The sequence below is a fragment of the Hypanus sabinus genome, chromosome 10, assembly GCF_030144855.1.
Source record: "Hypanus sabinus isolate sHypSab1 chromosome 10, sHypSab1.hap1, whole genome shotgun sequence".
Classification (NCBI taxonomy): domain Eukaryota; kingdom Metazoa; phylum Chordata; class Chondrichthyes; order Myliobatiformes; family Dasyatidae; genus Hypanus; species Hypanus sabinus.
The window spans coordinates 81854680-81874842 of NC_082715.1; the positions used below are offsets into that span (position 1 = coordinate 81854680).

At 40.6% G+C, this 20163-nt stretch overlaps 1 protein-coding gene across 1 annotated transcript in view; it reads right to left on the minus strand.

The window, feature by feature from the left end:
* The window catches only part of zmp:0000000760 (mucin-19), a 72216-nt gene extending 66738 nt beyond the window's left edge, over nt 1-5478 (minus strand). The window contains exons 1-3 of the mRNA XM_059983463.1: nt 5340-5478; nt 4142-4753; nt 875-998 (exon numbers count right to left, since the gene is read on the minus strand). Coding sequence (XP_059839446.1) covers nt 875-998; nt 4142-4753; nt 5340-5478 — 875 coding nt within the window. The remainder of the gene's footprint in view (nt 1-874; nt 999-4141; nt 4754-5339) is intronic.
* Nucleotides 5479-20163: the final 14685 nt, after the last annotated feature.

The following is a 20163-nucleotide window of genomic DNA, read 5'->3' on the forward strand; positions in this document are numbered from 1 at the left end:
TCCAATTTAATAACATATTTCCTATAACGGGGTTGGACTAGCGATCTGAAGGTCGTGAGTTCGAGCCCCAGCAAGGCAACGTGTTGTGTCCTTGAGCAAGACACTTAACCACACATTGCTCCAGTCCACCCAGCTGAAAATGCTGGGGGTTAACCTCGCGATAGACTGGCATCCTATCTGGGGGGAGTCTCATACTCTCAGTTGCTTCACGCCACGGAAACTGGCATAAGCACTGGCCTGATGAGCCTATAAGGTTCAGGACAGACTTTAACTTTTTTAACTTTACAAAAGAGTGACCACAATACTCCAAGGGTGGCCTCACAAGTGTCTTATATAACTGCACAAAATTTCCCAACTCCTAAACTCAATTTCTGTACTGATGAAGGCCAACATGACAAATGTCCTTTTCATCATCCTATCTACCAGCAATCTATATATTTGCATTACTAGGTCCCTCTATTCCATAATACTCCCTGGGGCCCTACCAATAGCATGATTTCTTTTTGCTTAACTCTAACCAAATGATCCTTCTCAGGGACATTCACTCTCTCCATCATATAATTTCTTTTTCAATCAGAACTGCCTCTCAGCTTTTTCTTTCACCTTCCATTTTACTTCTGCACACTTGCTATACAGAAATATTAACTAACTAGTCCTGCCTTGAGCCATGATTCAATATATATCACCACATCATCATCCTAGGAAACCACTTGAACTTCTGCTCAACAACACACCCCACCACACTTAGACAGAAGTTTGCTATGCATTTCTCTTCTCTAAGGAGATTCACTTTACAAGCAAGTACATGTTACTCTTTAAGTATCACTGGATGTGATTTGTATGAAAGACATGGACACAGTAATGAATACTATACCCTGTTTCTTTTCTCAGATGTGCAGTAGGGGTTAGGCGGAAAGCTGAGCTGAAGAGATTTGATCCTTCCAGCTCTCTTACTCCTCCTGACAATGGTACTTGGAATTCCTTGAGAAAATCAATTTCTGGGTAGCAAATAAAAAATAAACATTGTTGACCACAACATTTCTTGTTTGGCAAGGCCATTTCTTAGCAACCCACTTATTGTAGAACAATAATTACTCTTATTTATTTTAGCCAAGGAAATTTTTGTAATAACTTTGATCATTTACAATAGAGTTGATCTTATTAATTTCCTCAGTCTCCATTCTCATTCTGGCTCCCCTCTTACCTCTTCTCTTCTCCTCACATACCCATCATCTCCCTCTGGTGTTCCTCCTCTTTCCCTTTCTTCCACTATCCTGTCCTGTCAGATTCCTTCTTCTTCAGCCCTTTTCCTCTCAGCTTCATACTTTATACCCCCCTCCATTACCCACCCACCTTCCTCCTCACTTGGCTTCATCACCTCCCTCTGGTGCCTCCTCCTTCCCTTTCTCCCATGGTCCATTCTCCTCTCCTTAAAGTCTCCTTCTTCCTCAGCCCTATACCTCTTCCACCTATAACTTCCCTGCTTCTTACTTTATCCTCCCTCCCCTACCTACCCAGCCCCCACTTGGTTTCACTTATCACCTGCCAACTTGTACACGACCCCCCTCCCCCCACCTTGTTATTTTGCATCTTTGCCCTCCTTTCCAGTCCTGATGAAAAGTCTCGGCTGGTAATTTGGCTCCACAGATGCTGCCTGACCTGCATTTTGAGTGTGTTGCTCTGGATCTCCAGTATTGCAGAATCTCTTGTGTTTATAATCACAAACCTAGTAAGGTCAGAGTATGGTGACATATGAAATTCTTAAAAAGATGCCAGTGTGGTAAAGGTTTAGTTTCCATTTTGTGCCTTGATTATACTTTAAATAGTGCAGTTGCAATGAATGGTGGGGTACAGAGTGAGTTTCAAGACCACCGTAAAGGATACAGGGAGGAAAGGAACTCAAATTTAAACTCCCTGAGAGGAATAAGAAACAGATAGTAAACAGAGGAAAGCAGCATGGATTCAACATTTCCAAAAATTAGTAAACAGGAGAAATAAAGAGAATAAAGGCATAGAGGAACAAAATTTCAATTCAAAATCTCATGAAAAAAATGAAGAATGGATATTATCATTGGCCAGTCAAATAAACAATGTCATCTACCAGACAGATGTTACCCAGTACAATCCCATATCTTTTCTAGCACAAACTAGCCATCCTAAATTTAAGGAGTTATTTGTAGAACTTCATCATCATAGTTAACCTCCCATTAATGACACAATTAAGTACCTATTTGTATTAGTAAATAGTAGGATAACTAGAAAAAGAGAAATATCGTTGATGCTGAATAATTATCAATAATTGGTCAAGACAAATCTAGGTCCCTTACAGTCAGAAACAGGTGAATTGATCATAGGGACCAAGGACATGGCAGACCAATTGAATAACTACTTTGGTTCTGTCTTCACTAAGGAGGACATAAATAATCTTCCGGAAATAGTAGGGGACTGACGGTCCAGTGAGATGGAGGAACTGAGGAATATATATGTTAGTAGGGAAGTGGTGTTAGGTAAATTGAAGGGATTAAAGGCAGATAAATCCCCAGGGCCAGATGGTCTGCATCCCAGAGTGCTTAAGGAAGTAGCCCAAGAAATAGTGGATGCATTAGTGATAATTTTTCAAAACTCTTTAGATTCTGGATTAGTTCCTGAGGAGTGGAGAGTGGCTAATGTAACCCCATTTTTTAAAAAAGGAGGGAGAGAAAAACTGGGGAATTATAGACTGGTTAGTCTGACATCGTTGGTGGGGAAAATGCTAGAGTCGGTTATCAAAGATGTGATAACAGCACATTTGGAAAGAGGTGACATCATCGGACAAAGTCAGTATGGATTTGTGAAAGGAAAATCATGTCTGACGAATCTTATAGAATTTTTTGAGGATGTAACTAGTAGAGTGGATAGGGGGGAGCCAGTGGATGTGGTATATTTAGATTTTCAAAAGGCTTTTGACAAGGTCCCACACAGGAGATTAGTGTGCAAACTTAAAACACACAGTATTGGGGGTATGGTATTGATGTGGATAGAGAATTGGTTGGCAGACAGGAAGCAAAGAGTGGGAGTAAACGGGACCTTTTCAGAATGGCAGGCAGTGACTAGTGGGGTACCGCAAGGCTCAGTGCTGGGACCCCAGTTGTTTACAATATATATTAATGATTTAGACGAGGGAATTAAATGCAACATCTCCAAGTTTGCGGATGACACAAAGTTGGGCGGCGGTGTTAGCTGTGAGGAGGATGCTAAGAGGATGCAGGGTGACTTGGATAGGTTAGATGAGTGGGCAAATTCATGGCAGATGCAATTTAATGTGGATAAATGTGAGGTTATCCACTTTGGTTGCAAAAACAGGAAAACAGATTATTATCTGAACGGTGGCCGATTAGGAAAAGGGGACATGCAATGAGACCTGGGTGACATTGTACACCAGTCATTGAAGGTGGGCATGCAGGTACAGCAGGCGGTGAAAAAGGCAAATGTTATGTTCGCATTCATAGCAAAAGGATTTGAGTACAGGAGCAGGGAGGTTCTACTGCAGTTGTACAAGACCTTGGTGAGACCGCACCTAGAGTATTTTGGTCCCCTAATCTGAGGAAAGACATTCTTGCCATAGAGGGAGTACAAAGAAGGTTCACCAGATTGATTCCTGGGATGGCAGGACTTTCATATGAAGAAAGACTGGATCGACTAGGCTTATACTCACTGGAATTTAGAAGATTGAGGGGGGATCTTATTGAAACATATAAAATTCTAAAGGGATTGGACAGGCTCGATGCAGGAAGATTGTTTCTGATGTTGGGGGAGTCCAGAACGAGGGGTCACAGTTTAAGGATAAAGGGGAAGCCTTTTAGGACCGCGATGAGGAAAAAACTTCTTCACACAGAAAGTGGTGAATCTGTGGAATTCTCTGCCACAGGAAACATTTGAGGCCAGTTCATTGGCTATATTTAAGAGGAAGTTAGATATGGCCCTTGTGGCTAAAGGGATCAGGGGGTATGGAGAGAAAACAGGTACAGGGTTCTGAGTTGGATGATCAGCCATGATCATACTGAATGGCAGTGCAGGCTCAAAGGGTCGAATGGCCTACCCCTGCACCTATTTTCTATGTTTCTATTATCAAGCTTAATTTTACTTCAGAACTTTGTCATACCTGGAGATTTTGTGATTATTGGTCGTTCTTGTAAAGGTTTACTTAAGCTTGCTTCATTCTGCCATGAGGTGGCAGTGGTTGGAGACCAGGTGGCTGCAGTCATTAAAACTGATGGAGATGTATTTGGTGCATCTTCCAGTGCAGCGTTTGTGAACCTTATCTTACTCTCTGGAGTTGAGAGTGCATTGGTCACCTGTGAAACACTTCTGGTTTTCTGTAAGGATGCTGTAGTCTGATGTCTTTCTGATATGTTCTCAAGTGAAAGATCATTTGAAGAGTTGGGCACAATGGCAAATTCAAAGTAAGCAACTGGATCCTGAGTAGGCAGAGAAACATTTGGCAAAGGCCCCACTGCTGTGCCAGTGACACAAGGAGTGCTAGTGGAGGTAGTACCATGTATACTCTTTAATCTTACACTCGCAGCTGAGGTAGGATGGGATAAAACTTTAGTATGTGTGACTGCTGATGGCTTGATTGAAGGTGATGGGGTTGAAGCTTGTACACCAGTGTCAGTAGCTGAGTCTGTTGAGGTAGATAGGAAGAACACATTCATTTGCATGACAGTGGGTGGGTTGGTTGGTGTCACTTCACTCTGTGTGACGGTGGCTGGCTCTGTTAGAGATTAAAGATTAGCATCAATGATTTCATCTACATCAAAGCATAAAGTGAAATGCATCACTTACATCAATGACCAACATAATCTGAGGATGTCACAGATTATGCCCTCAATTGTCACAGCACCAATGTAGCATGACTACAATTTACTAACCCTAATCGGCATGTCTTTATAATGTGGGAGGAAACCAATGCGATCACAGGAGAACATACAAACTCATTACAGACAGTGGTGGGATTTGAACCCTGGTCTCTGATCGCTGGTGCCAAAATAGCATTACACTAACCTTTACGCTACCATGCCACTCAGATGGAGAAAGTACAGTGTGATGGCAGATGGATCAGTTGAAATCTGTTTAGAGAAGATACCATCTTCTGTCAGAGTCAAATGCTGAGTCACTAAGCTGGGCCACATTGGCAGATCCATTCTTAGTAAGACCAGGAGTTGGAACAGTTAAGGTAGTCTGCAATTTTTCATCAGTTACGAGTGCAGTAGCTGATGGAGTAGCAAATGACAACATTTCATCATTGGATTGAGTATCAAATCAATCTATAGAAGTAGGATGCAGTGAAAATTAGTTTTCAGTGGAAGCAGAAGATGGCTGCATTTTTGTGGACATTGTCCAGATTTCACTTGCTGTAACATTGATACCTGGAAACAGTTGGCCATGATGTGCACTGGCAGTGACTGACCCAAGTTCAGAGGATAGGCAGACTCCCATGAGGAGACGGTGACCAGGGTTTATTCATAAGAGTTCCAAAAAAAAAAAAAAATCAGTGGCCTGGTTGAGTGGCATGGTGAGACGAAACACTCTCAAAATGAGGACCCTAATCACAGATCTGCTAAGAATATGGAGAACCTGTGCCAGTCAAAATAAACTTAACAAGATTACACAGAAAGCTCCAGGGATCAACGAAGCTTGTTAAAACAAGAATTAACAAATTCAGGTGCTCTGAATTCCCAACGCTTTCTGGCTCTCCACACAGGCCCGAAGAGCTCAGTACATCCCCCCTCTCTGTGGCCATCATCTGACAGACCAGTGAGGGCTGGTGAACTCAAAACAGGCCTGGGGAACTCGAGACACTGAATAAACCTATGAAACATCAAATAAATCTCAGAAACATGAAGGGCCATAGCAAGCCTAGAAAACCTAGCTGACCTGGAAACCTTGGAAAGAGCCCTGAACAGAGACTAGAGAACCTCAGCACGTGGACTAGAGAAATCCAGAATGTCACTTAGAAGCAGTTGGAAGCTGGACTACAATATGTCAAGACACTGCTGTACAATCTCTGCTGGATCCATTAGATCGTGGGCCCCTTCTATCACAATGTACACTGGCAACGGCTGAACCCACGGGCGGAGGAAAGGCAGATTCCTGTGCGGAGACGGTGACCAGGGTTAATTCATAAAACTTCAACAAAACATTGGAGGCATGATCTAACAATACAGCGAGACAAAACACTCTGAAAGCCAGAACCTTTGATAAGCGCTACTTGAGTGTTTGCTAAATAATCACAGATCATGGGAAACCCAGGACAGTCTAAAATAAGATTAACATGATCACACAGACAACACCAAGGATTAACACCTGCTTCCCTATTCTGATATTTGGTCTGAACAACAACTGAATCTCTTGACCATGTCTGCATGCTTTTATGCATTGAATTGCTGCTTCATGATTGGCTGATTAGATATTCACATTTTTGAGCAGGTGTACAGCTGTACCTAATAAAGAAGCCACTGAGTGTGTTCAACTGTTATTTTGATTAAATATGTATCCGGTAGGACGATGCCTGTTGTTGGACCCATTTAAGGAACCAGTTCAAATAGTGTTATTAAAAGTGATGCTTCCAGTCAAAATTATGCCAGTGCACAACGATTCCTCAGGTGACATCTTGCAGATAGAAAACCTCTCCAACTATTTTACTATTTCTGTGCCCTCTGCTTGTTCTTTTTGTCTTGTTTGTGTTGTGGAATCTGTTGGAGCCTGTGATGTACCATTTGGAACTCAAATCAAAGGATCCAGTGCTGTGCTGTGTCTGGAGAGCTGCCACATGAAGATTAGAGATGGGGGTGGGACATAAAGGACCGAGAACACAAGTTGACTCATGGAGAAGGCCAGAGTAGATGTCTTTTCTTTCATCAACACCCATGGCTTTTCTGTACTTTACGACTATTTGGAGAAGACAAGTGTCATAGTTGTATTGTACATACATACTCTGACAATAAAATGAACCTTTGAACCTTTTAAATAAAGAAATTAGATTAGAAAGCTGATACAATGCAAAATTTATTACTTAAAACTGAACAAGAAATAAGTAGGAAAACACTAATTAATGGGATGTGTTTTAATCTGAAGAAGGGTCTCGGCCCTAAATGTCACCTCTTTATTCTTCTCCATAAATGCTGCCTGACCTGCTGAGTTCCGTCAGCATTTTGTCTGTGTTAGTAAAGAGATATGCTTTGATTTTTCTGTTGAGATAATCTCCAACAATGTTGCCTACTTGAATTACATTAATACTTAAAACAATAAAGTTAAGATTAGCAGAGACTGGGTACAATGCTACAGTCACCACTATGATATTTATAAGTAAAGTTGATGAGGTTACAATTCTGTGGTGACATGAATTATTGTCAGCCAATGACACTACAGAGAAAAGTTTAACAAATTGCATTCAGTTTGTGTTCATCACACATCATTATCAGAAATTGCCCTGTGATGTCAGTTGTTTTCTTTATATTTCTACTGATATTTCATTAAGACTAGCATTAGAAGCATAAACGTGTTCCCTGCCTCTGTGGCCCAGTATCCTTTTGTCAAATTCATAATTTTAAGTTGGAGGCCAAATTTCTTTTGGAGGCCAAATTTCTTTTGCAGTCAAAGAAAGAAAACTCAGTTGATTGTTCTCACCACTCTTTTTGCTGCACAGCCCAAACGTTCTAAACACTACTCTTCACCTGACATAAGATATACAGTGAGACAATACGATGACCATGTGACATCACTGCAAAACTGAACAGACTGCTCATAATGGCCACTGCACCTTACTGCCCTTTCTCTATAACTGCAACACCACCCTCTTGTGCATTTTATTAGTAATTTTCCCTTTGTACTTCCTGCCAATGTGTACTCCTTCCCCGATACATCTTCTTATCCTGGCTTCTTGCCCCTTCCTTTCTAGTCCTGATGAAGGGTGACAACACTGTTTATTCCCTTCCATTGATGCGGCCTGACCTGCTGAATTCCTCCAGCGTTTCATGTCTGTCGCTTATAATGGCCATTGCACCTAACTGATAACCTGTACTGCACTTTCTCTGTATCTGCATTTTGTTCGTCATTTTCCCTTCGTATTTCCTTGATGTGTTTATTTATGTTGTGAAATAATCTGCATGGATGGCATACACACCTATGTTTTTATCTGCATCTTGTGTATGTGTGGCAATAAGTGCCATTACTTTTATTTGTGTTTGTTATTCAAATCGTTACTGTATTGATTTTGTTCTTCAAGCTTAGTCCATTTGATCCTTTCACATACACATTTACTCCAATAGTATCAAATCAGGTATTATAAATATAACTAACATTAGACAACAAGGAGCAGAATTAGGCCATTCAACCCATTAAGACTGTTCCACCATTTCATCCTGGCTGATGAAATAACCCTCTCAATCCCATTCTCCTGCCTTCTCCCTGAAACCTTTGATGCCCTGACTAATTAAGAATCTATCACCTTCCACTTTAAATATACCCAGTGACTTGGTCTCCATAGCCGTCTGTGGCAATGAATTCCACAGATTCACCACCATCTGATTAAAGAAATTCCTTACCTTTATTTGAAAGGAAAGTCCTGATATTCTGAGGCTGTGCCCTCTGATCCTAGACTCTTCCCCCATCAGATACATTGCCTCCACATCCACTCTCTAGGCCTTTCAATATTCTAATGTTAGTTTTGAATGAGATTACCCCCCCCCCCCCATCCATTCTTCTAAACCCCAGTGAGTACATGCCCAGATCTATCAGACACTCTGATAAATGATATACTATGTATCCACGTGGCTGTAACATGGTCCTTATTGGGTGTCTGTTGGATAAAGGGTATAATCAGATACTGTTTTGTTACCTTATGTCTATTTAACCTTAAATACTGCAGTTCCTTGAGACCTGAAAGTAATTTGCTTATCTTAATATGAATGGTATAGAACACGTGATGACTTTCACAAAAAGTTCAAAGACCTTCAGAATTAATATTTCTCAGAAAAGGTATTATAAACTTCATCTGGAGTTCAAACTACAAGAAGAGAATTGTGAGCAAGAATATCTGGCACTGGTCAGCAGAAAACACTAAAGTATAAAATGGGGTTATACCTCCCTGCTAAATTTCAAGCCTTCTTGTTAAGATATTTATCATGCATCCATTCCTGGTTGTACTTAATAGCACAGACAAATTTCATGGATCAAAGTCCAAATGGAAATGCCATAATCATATTTTTTCTCTATTGTTAAAAAATATTGACCTTTTGAGCATGGCGACCAATATAGTCTATGCTATATAGAAAAGTATACTATAAATGGAGGACGATGAAATCCAATCCAGCTGATTGAATAGTCTGCAGCTTAATAACTCATAAAGTAGTGAGATATTAAAGTAAGAGAGTATAATTCTGACTTTGAGTGACAGTGGACAGTGGCCAGCATTAAGTTAGTCACCTCTTGGATATTTACTCTTTCTTCCATTTCTACAGATTCTATTAAAAATAAAATTGAGGAAAATGTACATTAACGCCTATTTTGTGCAAAGTTAGCCCCCTACCTCTTAGTCTGCTACAACATCAAGTTCCTCCATCTTACATTAGGGCAAATGCTCAACAATGCAGTTTGTGCCAGTTATAAATTGAGCAGTCATTTCTTTTTACTGAAGCAAAGAAACACTGGGAAAAAAACAGGTGAGTTTGGATTATTTTGTGTTTTAAAATATAGAAGACTTAAAATCCGACTTCTAACTGGTGGTCTCCATCTCCTGTTCTAATTGGGCATCAAACACATTTGTGGAGCCAGTGATTTTTCAAATGTTTATTAATTTACAGCATGTAAGTGTTGTTGGAAAGGCCACAGTTATTGCCCTTGAGAAGGTGATGGAGAGATTCCATGGTGTCATGGATTATTGATTACCTGACCGGCAGACCACAGTACGTGCACTTGCAACACTATGTATCAGACAGAGTTGTCAGCAGCACTGGGGCTCCACAGGGGACTGTCCTGTCTCCCTTTTTCTTCACCATCTACACCTCGGACTTCAACTACAACACAGAGTCTTGCCATCTTCAGAAGTTTTCTGATGACTCTGCCATAGTTGGATGCATCAGCAAGGGAGATAAGGCTGAGTACAGGGCTTCGGTGGGAAACTTTGTCACATGGTGCAAACAGAATCATCTGCAGCTGAATATGAAAAAGACTAAGGAGCTGGTGTTGGACCTGAGGAGGGCTAAGGCACCAGTGACCCCTGTTTCCATCCAAGGGGTCAGTGTGGACATGGTGGAGGATTACAAATACCTGGGGATATGAATTGACAATAAACTGGATGGGTCAAAGAACGCTGAGACTGTCTACAAGAAGGGTCAGAGCTGTCTCTATTTCCTGAGGAGACTGAGGTCCTTTAACATCTGCTGGACGATGCTGAGGATGTTCTACAAGTCTGTGGTGACCAGTGCTATCGTGTTTGCTGTTGTGTGCTGGGGCAGCAGGCTGAGGGTAGCAGACACCAATAGAATCAACAAACTCATTCGTAAGGCCAGTGATGTTGTGGGGGTGGAACTGGACTCTCTGACAGTGGTGTCTGAAAAGAGGATGCTGTCCAAGTTGTATGCCATCTTGGACAATGACTCCCATCCACTCCATAATGTGCTGGTTAGGCACAGGAGTACATTCAGCCAGAGACTCATTCCAGCGAGATGCAACACGTCATAGGAAGTCATTCATGCCTGTGGCCATCAAACTTTACAACTCCTCCTTTGGAGTGTCAGATACCCTGAGCCAATTAGTCCTGGACTAATTTCCACTTGGCATTATTTACTTATTATTATTTAATTATTTATCATTTTACATTGCTATATTTCTACACTATTCTTGGTTGATGCGACTGTAACAAAACCCAATTTCCCTTGGCCTTAGACTCTCCCACCGTATGAAACATCCTCTCCGCATCCACTCTATCAAGGTCTTTTGCCATTTGATAGGTTTCAGTTTCAACTCCTCATTCTTCTGAATTCCAGTGAATACAGCCCCAGGGCCACCAAACACTCTTCATATGATAAGCCTGGAATAATTTTTGCTAAACTCCTTTGAACCTTCTCCAGTTTCAGCACATCCTTTCTAAGGGGCCCAAAACTGCTCACAGTACTCCAAGTGTGGCATCACCAGTGCTTTATAAACTCTTAACATTACATCCTTGCTTTTATATTCTAATCCTCTTGAAGTGAATGCTAACATCACATTTGCCTTCCTCACCACAGACACAACCTGCAAATTAACCTTTAGGGAATCCTGCACAAGCACTCCCAAATACCTTTGCACCTCAGTTTTTGTATCTTCTCTCCATTTAGAAAATAGTCATCCTTTTCATTTTCTATCAAAGTGCATGACCATATGCTTCCTGACACTATATTCCATCTGCCACTTCTTTGCCTATTTTCCTAACCTGTCTGCGTCCTTCTGTAGCCTCTCTACATCCTCAAAACTACCTGCTTCTCCACCTATCTTTGTATTTCCTGCAAACCTTGCAACAAAGCCTTCAATTCCATCATCCAAATCATTGACATACAGCGTAAAAAGAATTGGCCCCAACACAGACCACTGTGGAACATTACTAGTCACTGGCAGCCAATCAGAAAAGGCTCCCTATATTCCCACTCTGTGCCTCCTGTCAATCATCCACTGTTTTATCCATGCTAGAATCTTCCCTGTAATACCATGGGCTTGTAGCTTGTTACATAGCCTCATGTGTGGCACCTTTTCAAAGGCCTTCTGAAAATCCAAGTCCACAACATTAACTGATTCTCCTTTGTCTATCCTGCTTGTTATTTCTTCCAAGAATTCCAACAGATTTATCAAGCAAGATTTTCCCTTGAGGAAATCATTCTGACTTCGGCCTATTTTATCATACGCCTCCAAGTATCCCAAAACCACATCCTTAACAATTGACTCCAATATCTTCCCAATCACTGAGGCCAGACTAACTGGCCTATAATTTCCTTTCTTCTGCCTTTCTCCCTTCTGGAAGAGTAGAGTGACATGTGCAGTTTTCTAGTCTTTCAAAACCATTCCAGAGTCCAGTGAATCTTGAAAGATTATTACTAATCCTTCCACAAATGTTCAGCTGGCTCTTTCGGAACTCTGGGGTGTATACCATCTGGTCCAGGTGACTTATCTGCAGATTCCCAAGAACCTTCTCCCTAGTAATGATAACTTTGCATATTTCATGATCCAGGACACCTGGAACTTCCACCATACTGCTAGTATCTTCCACAGTGAAGACTGATGCAAAATACTTATTCAACTTATTCAATTTTGTTTGCCCATACTAATCAAGAACATATCAACTTCTGCTTTAAATATACCCGACAGCCATCTGCCTGGACCCTCTCCAACAACAGTGCTTTCTTTCTTAGATATGGAAACAAAAAACACATCAAAAACTGAGTAGCAGTTTGAAAACGTTTTATACTGAGCAGTAACAGAGGGGAAAGGCCAGAATGGTTCAAACTGTCAGGATGGTGACAGAGACTCAAATAACCACATGTTACAACAGTGGTGTGCAGAAGAGCATCTCTGAACTCACAACATGTCGAACCTTGAAGTGGATGAGTTGCAGCAGGAGAAGATCACAAGCATACACACAGTGGCCACTTTATTAGGTACAGGATGTAATGTGACCACTGGGTGCATGTTTTCGCTGGTCTAGTTAATGTTCTGATCAATATTGTACCCCGGAAAATTTATGCTGGGACCTGGAATGGTAACGCCAAATCAAAAGGAGGTGGTTAGGCACTTTCTTGTTGGTGATGGTGTTTACCTTGTTTGAACTGCATGACTATTACTAGAGCTGCTGACTTAAATATTACAATAAAGGCATGTTCCTCAGAATTGGGCAGTGTTTTAAAATGAGCTCTGGACTGGTGAATTCCCAGGATTTAACTAAAGTAATGAAAGGGCTTTGAAACAAAAGGAGAACCAGCTTTGTTGTTACTTGCTGCGTTCAGCTTATCTGCCCCTGCAATCCCACAATGATCTTCACTAACTCATCCAGCATTTCACATTTCCAAACTCCTCCATCTCTCACCATCTCCCCACCTCCTAACGCTTCTCCCTGAACTGAAACTGCCAGAGGGCTACAATCTGCTCAACTACTAAAAGTTCAAAGTAGGTTTATCATCGAAGTATCCATATGTTACTTGAGATTCATTTTCTTGCAGGCATTTACAGGAAAATAAAGAAATAGAATAGAATTTACAAAAAAACACTATACATGAGCAAATGCTGATAAACAATCAATGTGCAAAAGATGACCAACTGTGTAAATAAAACATAGCTCTGAGAACATGAGTTCTCAAATGAAGATTTTGTATTTTGTAGAATCGTTTCAGAGTTCTGGTGAGTGAACATATCCACACTGGTTCAGGAGCCTAATGGTCAAAGGGTAATAATTGTTCCTGAACTTGACAGCGTGGGATCTAAAGCTTCTGACCCTCTTTCCCAATAGTAGCAATGAAAAGAAGGCATGGCCTGGATGGTGGGGTCCTTGATGATGGATGCTGCTTTCTGGTGCAGGGTTCCTTGTAAATGTACTCAATGGTATCAACTCTCCTCCTAATACCCAGTTCTCCTCTGCTCATGCTCCCAAAAGCTCTTCTCTCCTCTCTGCTCCCCAACTGTGATCTGGCCTCACAAACTGGCTGCTTGCGGCCAGGAAACTGAGACAAACAAAAATGTTGATCAGGTCCTGCTGTTGAAATTGGCAGAACCTGAGGAAAACAAGTTTTTTTTTAGTTTTCCAATAGCTTCTTGTTCCTGCCACGTCAATATGAGACCACTATTTCAAATCGAATTTGTTTGTCATGATGTGAAATATTCTTACATTTCCTCATCAGATTAAGTAAATCCTGAGCCACCAGGGACTGTTGATAAGTTGTAAATTATTGGAATCCATTACATCTATTATTCAAGTGCAGCTTGTTTCCAAGTTGAACTACTCTTTGGCCAATACTGTCCTAGATAATAGTTCATCTCATCAAATTTCTTACTTGTAGGCACAACTGTCATACAATAGGAGCTTAAAACGGACTTCAATGTTCAAATTTCAAAGTTCAAGGTAAAATTATTATCAAAGTACATATATGTCACCATATACAACCCTGAAGTTCATTTTCATGCGGACATACTCAATAAATTCAATAACTATAGTAGAATTAATGAAAGACTGCACCAACAGCATGCACAGCCATGTGCAAAAGATAACAAACTACAAATACTAAAAGAAAAATAAAATAATAATAATAATAAATATGCAATAAATATCGAGAATATGAAATGAAGAGTCCTTGAAAGTGAGTCCATAGGTTGTGGGTAAAGTTCAGTGATGAAGCAAGTGAAGTTTGGTTCAAGAACCTTATGGTTGAGGGGTAATAACCGTTCCTGAACCTGGTGGCGTGAGTCCAGAGGCTCCTGTATCTTCTCCCTGATGGCAGCAGTGAGAAGAGACCATGACCTGGGTGGTAGGGTCTCTGATGATGGATGCTGCTTTTCTGCTCCATGTAGATGTGTCCAGTGATGGGGAGGCCTTAACCGTGATGGAGTAGGCCCTATCCACTACTCTTTGTAGGACTTGCCTCTAAAAGTACAGATGTGATTCAGATGTATACAAAGCTATTTAAATTATCAATGTATGTGTTTTTCCACAGATGGATAACAAATTTTTCTAACACACACAAACTCAGCAGATTGGGCCATGTCTGGCTTCTACCCCCTTCCTCTCCAGTTCTGATGAAGAGTCTCAGCCCAAAACATCCACTCTTTATTCCCCTCCATAGATGATGCCTGACCTGCAAGTTCCTCCAGCATTTTGTATGTGCTACTTCGGATTTCCAGCATTTGCAGAATCTCTTGTGTTTATAACAAATTCTTCTTACTAGATTCTTAACAAATGTGTGTGGACAGATACATTCCATTGATGATATCAATTACTAGGTGACATTTTCTGTAGCAAGTTGTAAGAGAGAGAACATTTGGATTGCTGTGTCCAAAAGTATTTAAAATTCCAGCCAGATTTGCATTGCTTGGCTCCTATGTGCCTGAAAATATCTTGCTCTGCACATACTTGGATACACAAAGGGCAACAGAACACTCCCTGGAGTTGATAAAGAAAATGTTCGAGTGAAGGTCTTAGAGAAATGCTGTTTGCAAACATTTAAACTTCATTTTTAGGAGCTATTGCTTCAAAATACAAGGAACTTCAAAGAAGCTGGGGTGTAAGTGCAAAAGGACCTAAGAACAGTGGACTTCAAGTACTGTAGATGTAACATCACTTTGAGTTCTATACAAGAGATTCATTTCAATCTAGCCCTTTACCTTTTCCTCATAACACCTCCCATTTTCTAACTTCACCTTCCCCCTCACCAAACTACCTTACCCCTCACCTGGTCTCACCCATCACTTGTTAGCTTGTGCTCCTTCCCCTCCTCCCACTTCCTTATTCTGGCTTCTTCGCCCTTCCTTTCCCAACCTGATGAAGGGTCTCGGCCTGAAACATCAACTGTTTATTCCACTCCATTGATGCTACCTGACCCATTGAATCCCTCCTGCATTTTGTATGTGTTGCTCTGGATTTCCAGCATTTGCAGAATCTTCTGTGTTTATTAGTTTCTTTCTACTCAAGAGAGTAATTTCAATAAGTACTTATTAAATCCTCTTAGAAAGAAGTATAAAATTATTTTGCCTATGGTCTAATTTTGCTCATTCAATTTTACAGAAACTTAATTCAAGCCTGTACCATTGTGCTTAAGAACTATGTTCCTGTTTCAATTATGTGCTTCCATAGTGGGGAGAACCACTGCTCTTCCAGCTATTTAATAACTACAAACTGACTGCATTAAAGCCAAATGTTGTTGGAAGAAATCTAACACTACCTTATCTTTTACAGAAATAACAATGAAGGCTTCAAAATGTTTGGAAACATGCAGCGTTTGGAAACGCATTGTGGAGGCAGTTCCATCTTTTAATCTTAGCCAAAGCAGCTATCCAGCACAGAGCAGAACCTCAAGCTGCAACTCAATTTGTGAGTTTTAATTAGAGTCATAGAAAACTACAGCAGAGAAACAGACCCTTCAGCCCATCTATTCCAATTCGGACAGACATTCTGCCCAGTCCTATCATGGCCCTGGACCATAGCCCACCATACTCTCCGCATCCATGCACTAATATTAATTTTTCTTAAATACTACAAGCAAACTCACATCAAATGCTTCAGCTTGTTCCACACGATTACCACCCACCCTCAGTTCCCCTTTAATATTTCACCTTTCACCCTAATCCTCTGTGTCGTGTATTTAATCTTTCAGTATTATTTAAGTAATGTTGCAAATATATTGTTTGATTAAACATTGTTTGTTTAAATAATTTGTGGGTTATATGTAAAAAAAAGTGAGATACATATGTCAAAGGGACTTGGGAGTCTTTGTGCAGGACTCCCTGAAGGTTAGTTTGCAGGTTGTGTCTGTGGTGAGGAAGGCAAATGTGATGTTAGCATCCATTTCAAGAGAACTAGAATATAAAAGCAAGGAGGTAATATTCATACTTTATGAAGCACTGGTGAGGCCTCACTTGGAGCATTGTGAACAGTTTTGGGCCCCTTATCTTAAGGATATGTTGAAACTGGAGAGGGTTCAAAGGAAGTTCACAAACTGATTCCAGAATTTAATGCCTTGTCATATGAAGAGTGTTTGATAGCTCTGGGCCTGTATTCACTGGAATTCAGAAGAATGAGGGGTGACCTCATTGAAACCTATTGAATGGTGAAAGGCCTTGAAAGAGTGGACGTTACCTATGGTGCGAAGCTCTAAGACCAGAGGACAAAGCCTCAGAATAGAGGGGTGTCCTTTTAGAACGAAGATGAAGAGAAATTTCTTTAGCTGGAGAGTGGTGAATCTGTGGGATTGTTTGTCACAGGCAGCTGTGGAGGCCAAGTCTTTATGTATATTTAAGGCAAAAGTTGATAGGTTCTTGGCTGGTCAGGGTATGAAGGGATACAGGGAGAAGGCAGGAGATTGGGGCTGAGGGGAAAATTTGATCAGCCATGATGAAACAGTGGAGCAATCTTGATGGTCTAATTCTGCTCTTTTAACTTACGGTCTTACAGTTTTATAATGTTATCACGTCATACATGTGCACCTCACTTAAGGTAAATTAGTCTCAAATTTAGACTCGCATTCCTGGCTCCCATGTTTTCCTTTCAATTAGTTTTAATCTCTTAGAGTTACAAATCACAACACTGTGATATCTCATTCTTGTCTCACCCAAGCTCATTGGAAAATTTATTGGAAGGAGTACTAAGAGATAGGATCTACAAGTATTTGGATAGACAGGGACTTATTAAGGAGAGTCAACATGGCTTTGTACGTGGTAGGTCATGTTTAACCAATCTATTAGAGTTTTTTGAGGAGGTTACCAGGAGAGTGGATGAAGGGAAGGCAGTGGATGTTGTCTACATGGACTTCAGTAAGGCCATTGACAAGGTCCCTCATGGGAGGTTAGTTAGGAAGATTCAGTCGCTAGGTATCCATGGTGAGGTAATAAATTGGATTAGACATTGGCTCAATGGGAGAAGCCAGAGTGTGGTAGTGGAGGATTGCTTCTCTAAATGGAGGCCTGTGACTACTGGTGTGTCACGGGGTATCAGTGCTATGTCCATTGTTATTTGTCATCCATATCAATGATCTGGATGATAATGTGGTAAATTGGATCAGCAAATTTGCTGATGATACAAAGACTGGAGGTGTAGTGGACAATGAGTAAGGTTTTCAAAGCTTGCAAAGGGATTTGGACCAGCTGGAAAAATGGCTGACAAATGGCAGATGGAGTTTAATGCAGACAAGCATGAAGTATTGCACTTTGGAAGGGCAAACCAAGGTGGAACATACAAGGTAAATGGTAGGGCACTGAGGAGTGCAGTAGAACAGAGGGATCTGGGAATACAGATACATAATTCCCTAAAAGTGACGTCACAGGTGGATAGGGTCGTAAAGAGAGCTTTTGGCACATTGGCCTTTATAAATCAAAGTATTGAATATAATAGAGGTATATAAAATTAGGATGGGTATAGATAGAGTGAAGGCAAGCAGGCTTTTTCCACTGAGGCCAGGAGAGAAAAAAACCAGAGGTTATGGGTTAAGGGTGAAAAGGGAAAAGTTTAAAGGGAACATTAGGGGGAGCTTCTTCACACAGAGAGTGGTGGGAGTGTGGAATGAGCTGCCAGATGAAGTGGTGAATGCAGGCTCACTTTTAACATTTAAGAAAAACTTGGACAGGTACATGGATGAGAGGTGTATAGAATTACTGTCGCCTTCCTATCAGCTTGAATCAGTCTGGCTATTCTCCTCTGACCCCTCTCATTAATAAGACATTTTACCATAGAACATTCACTCACTGCATATTTTTTTTGGAATCATCCTATGTAAACTATAGAGACTGTTATGTGTGAAAATCCCAGGAGATCAGCAATTTCTAGCATACTCAAACTACTCTGTCAGGCACCAACAATCATTCCGTGGTCAAAGTCACTTAGACCACATTTGTTCTTGTTTGGGCTGAACAACTGAACTTCTTGACCACATCTGTATACTTTTGTGCATTGGGCTGCTGCCACATGATTGGCTGACTACATATTTGCATGAACAAGCAGGGGTACTGGAGTACCTAATAAAGTGGCCTCAGAGTGCATGCGCCATATTGCAACATCAAACAGTAAAGAAAATGGCATTTCTTGCTTGTATATTAACAACAAACTATTAAGATTATAACATACAAGTAGAGTACCAGTCCCTGGATTAATTATTTTCACCAAAGCATAATCTTCCCAGTAAGCCAACCCTGTCCATGATCCTGCTGCTGTTTAAATGATCTTATCATTAGATCATTAAACTAATAAATCCGTTGAAGATAAGTGAACTTCCTCAACTAGAGTGGCTTAAGACATCAGGAAGTTGTGAACTGCAAAATTTTGCTTTCTTCTATACTGATGCTATGTAAGATCATAAGACATAGGAGAAGAATTAGGACATTTGGCCCATTCAATCACAGCCCCTCAGCATCCTGAATAACCAGTTTACTCAGTTCCAGCTCCAATTCCTTAACATAGTCTGAAAAAAGCTGCAGCTGAGTGTGCTTATTGTCAGCAAGTCTCTCCTCCCACATCCCACAAGAGGAGCATTCCACTATTCTGCATGGCATCCCCACTGTGTAATAAGAAAGAAAAAATCTACCTGCAGCCTTCACCTCTCCTCGCTAAAGCCTGAACTCCCCACTCACACAATGGCCACCCCTCCAATAGTCACTCTGCTTAAACTTAACTTCTTTTTATTGACCCTTGCAAGTGCCTAATTATGCACAATCCAATGTTTCACCGGGTACTGTGGCAGAATGTCCTGTCTCACTTCTTTTGAACTCTGAAGTATATGCACTTAGATAATACACTTACATTTTGAAAAAATATGCCAAGTATATTGAACTGTTCTCAACAAAGCACATTCTTTCTTCACTGTTGCTCATCAGGCTACCTTTCAAAGATACAAACTTTTGGCCTGATGGCTGCTTATAAGGACAAATTAGAATACTCCTTTTTAATATTCATTGACACTTCCACATTCTTATTAGCTGAATAATTGATTCAACTGTTCCAACACCTCTCATCAACACACTCCAACATTAATACTAGTAACAATAATTGTGCACTAACCTTCAAATGGAGTCAAACCTTGACATCCTGAGATAAGGAAAAAAATGACTAAGTTACTTGAATGTAGGACCTTCATTTTTGTTTTTTCTGGACTCATTCATCTGCAAAATAAGGAACGGACATACAATATGTAATAGCTTTAATGCAGACTTTCAATAAGCTGAAACATGAATCCTTTAGTCTGTAAGCTATTTGTAGCAACAGATTTATCCATAGGTAAATTTTGAAGGGAGGTATGAAGGTAGCTTTTGGGAAGTAGCTTCTACATGATATGTATTTTTGTGAGCTTCATGTCAAATTTAAAAGCAGAAACTATGTCATGTTTTAGGTTTTCATCTTATTGATTTTTCACTTTTAAACTTACACACTCCATTCCATCCATCTTGCTTCTTCTTTTTTGATTA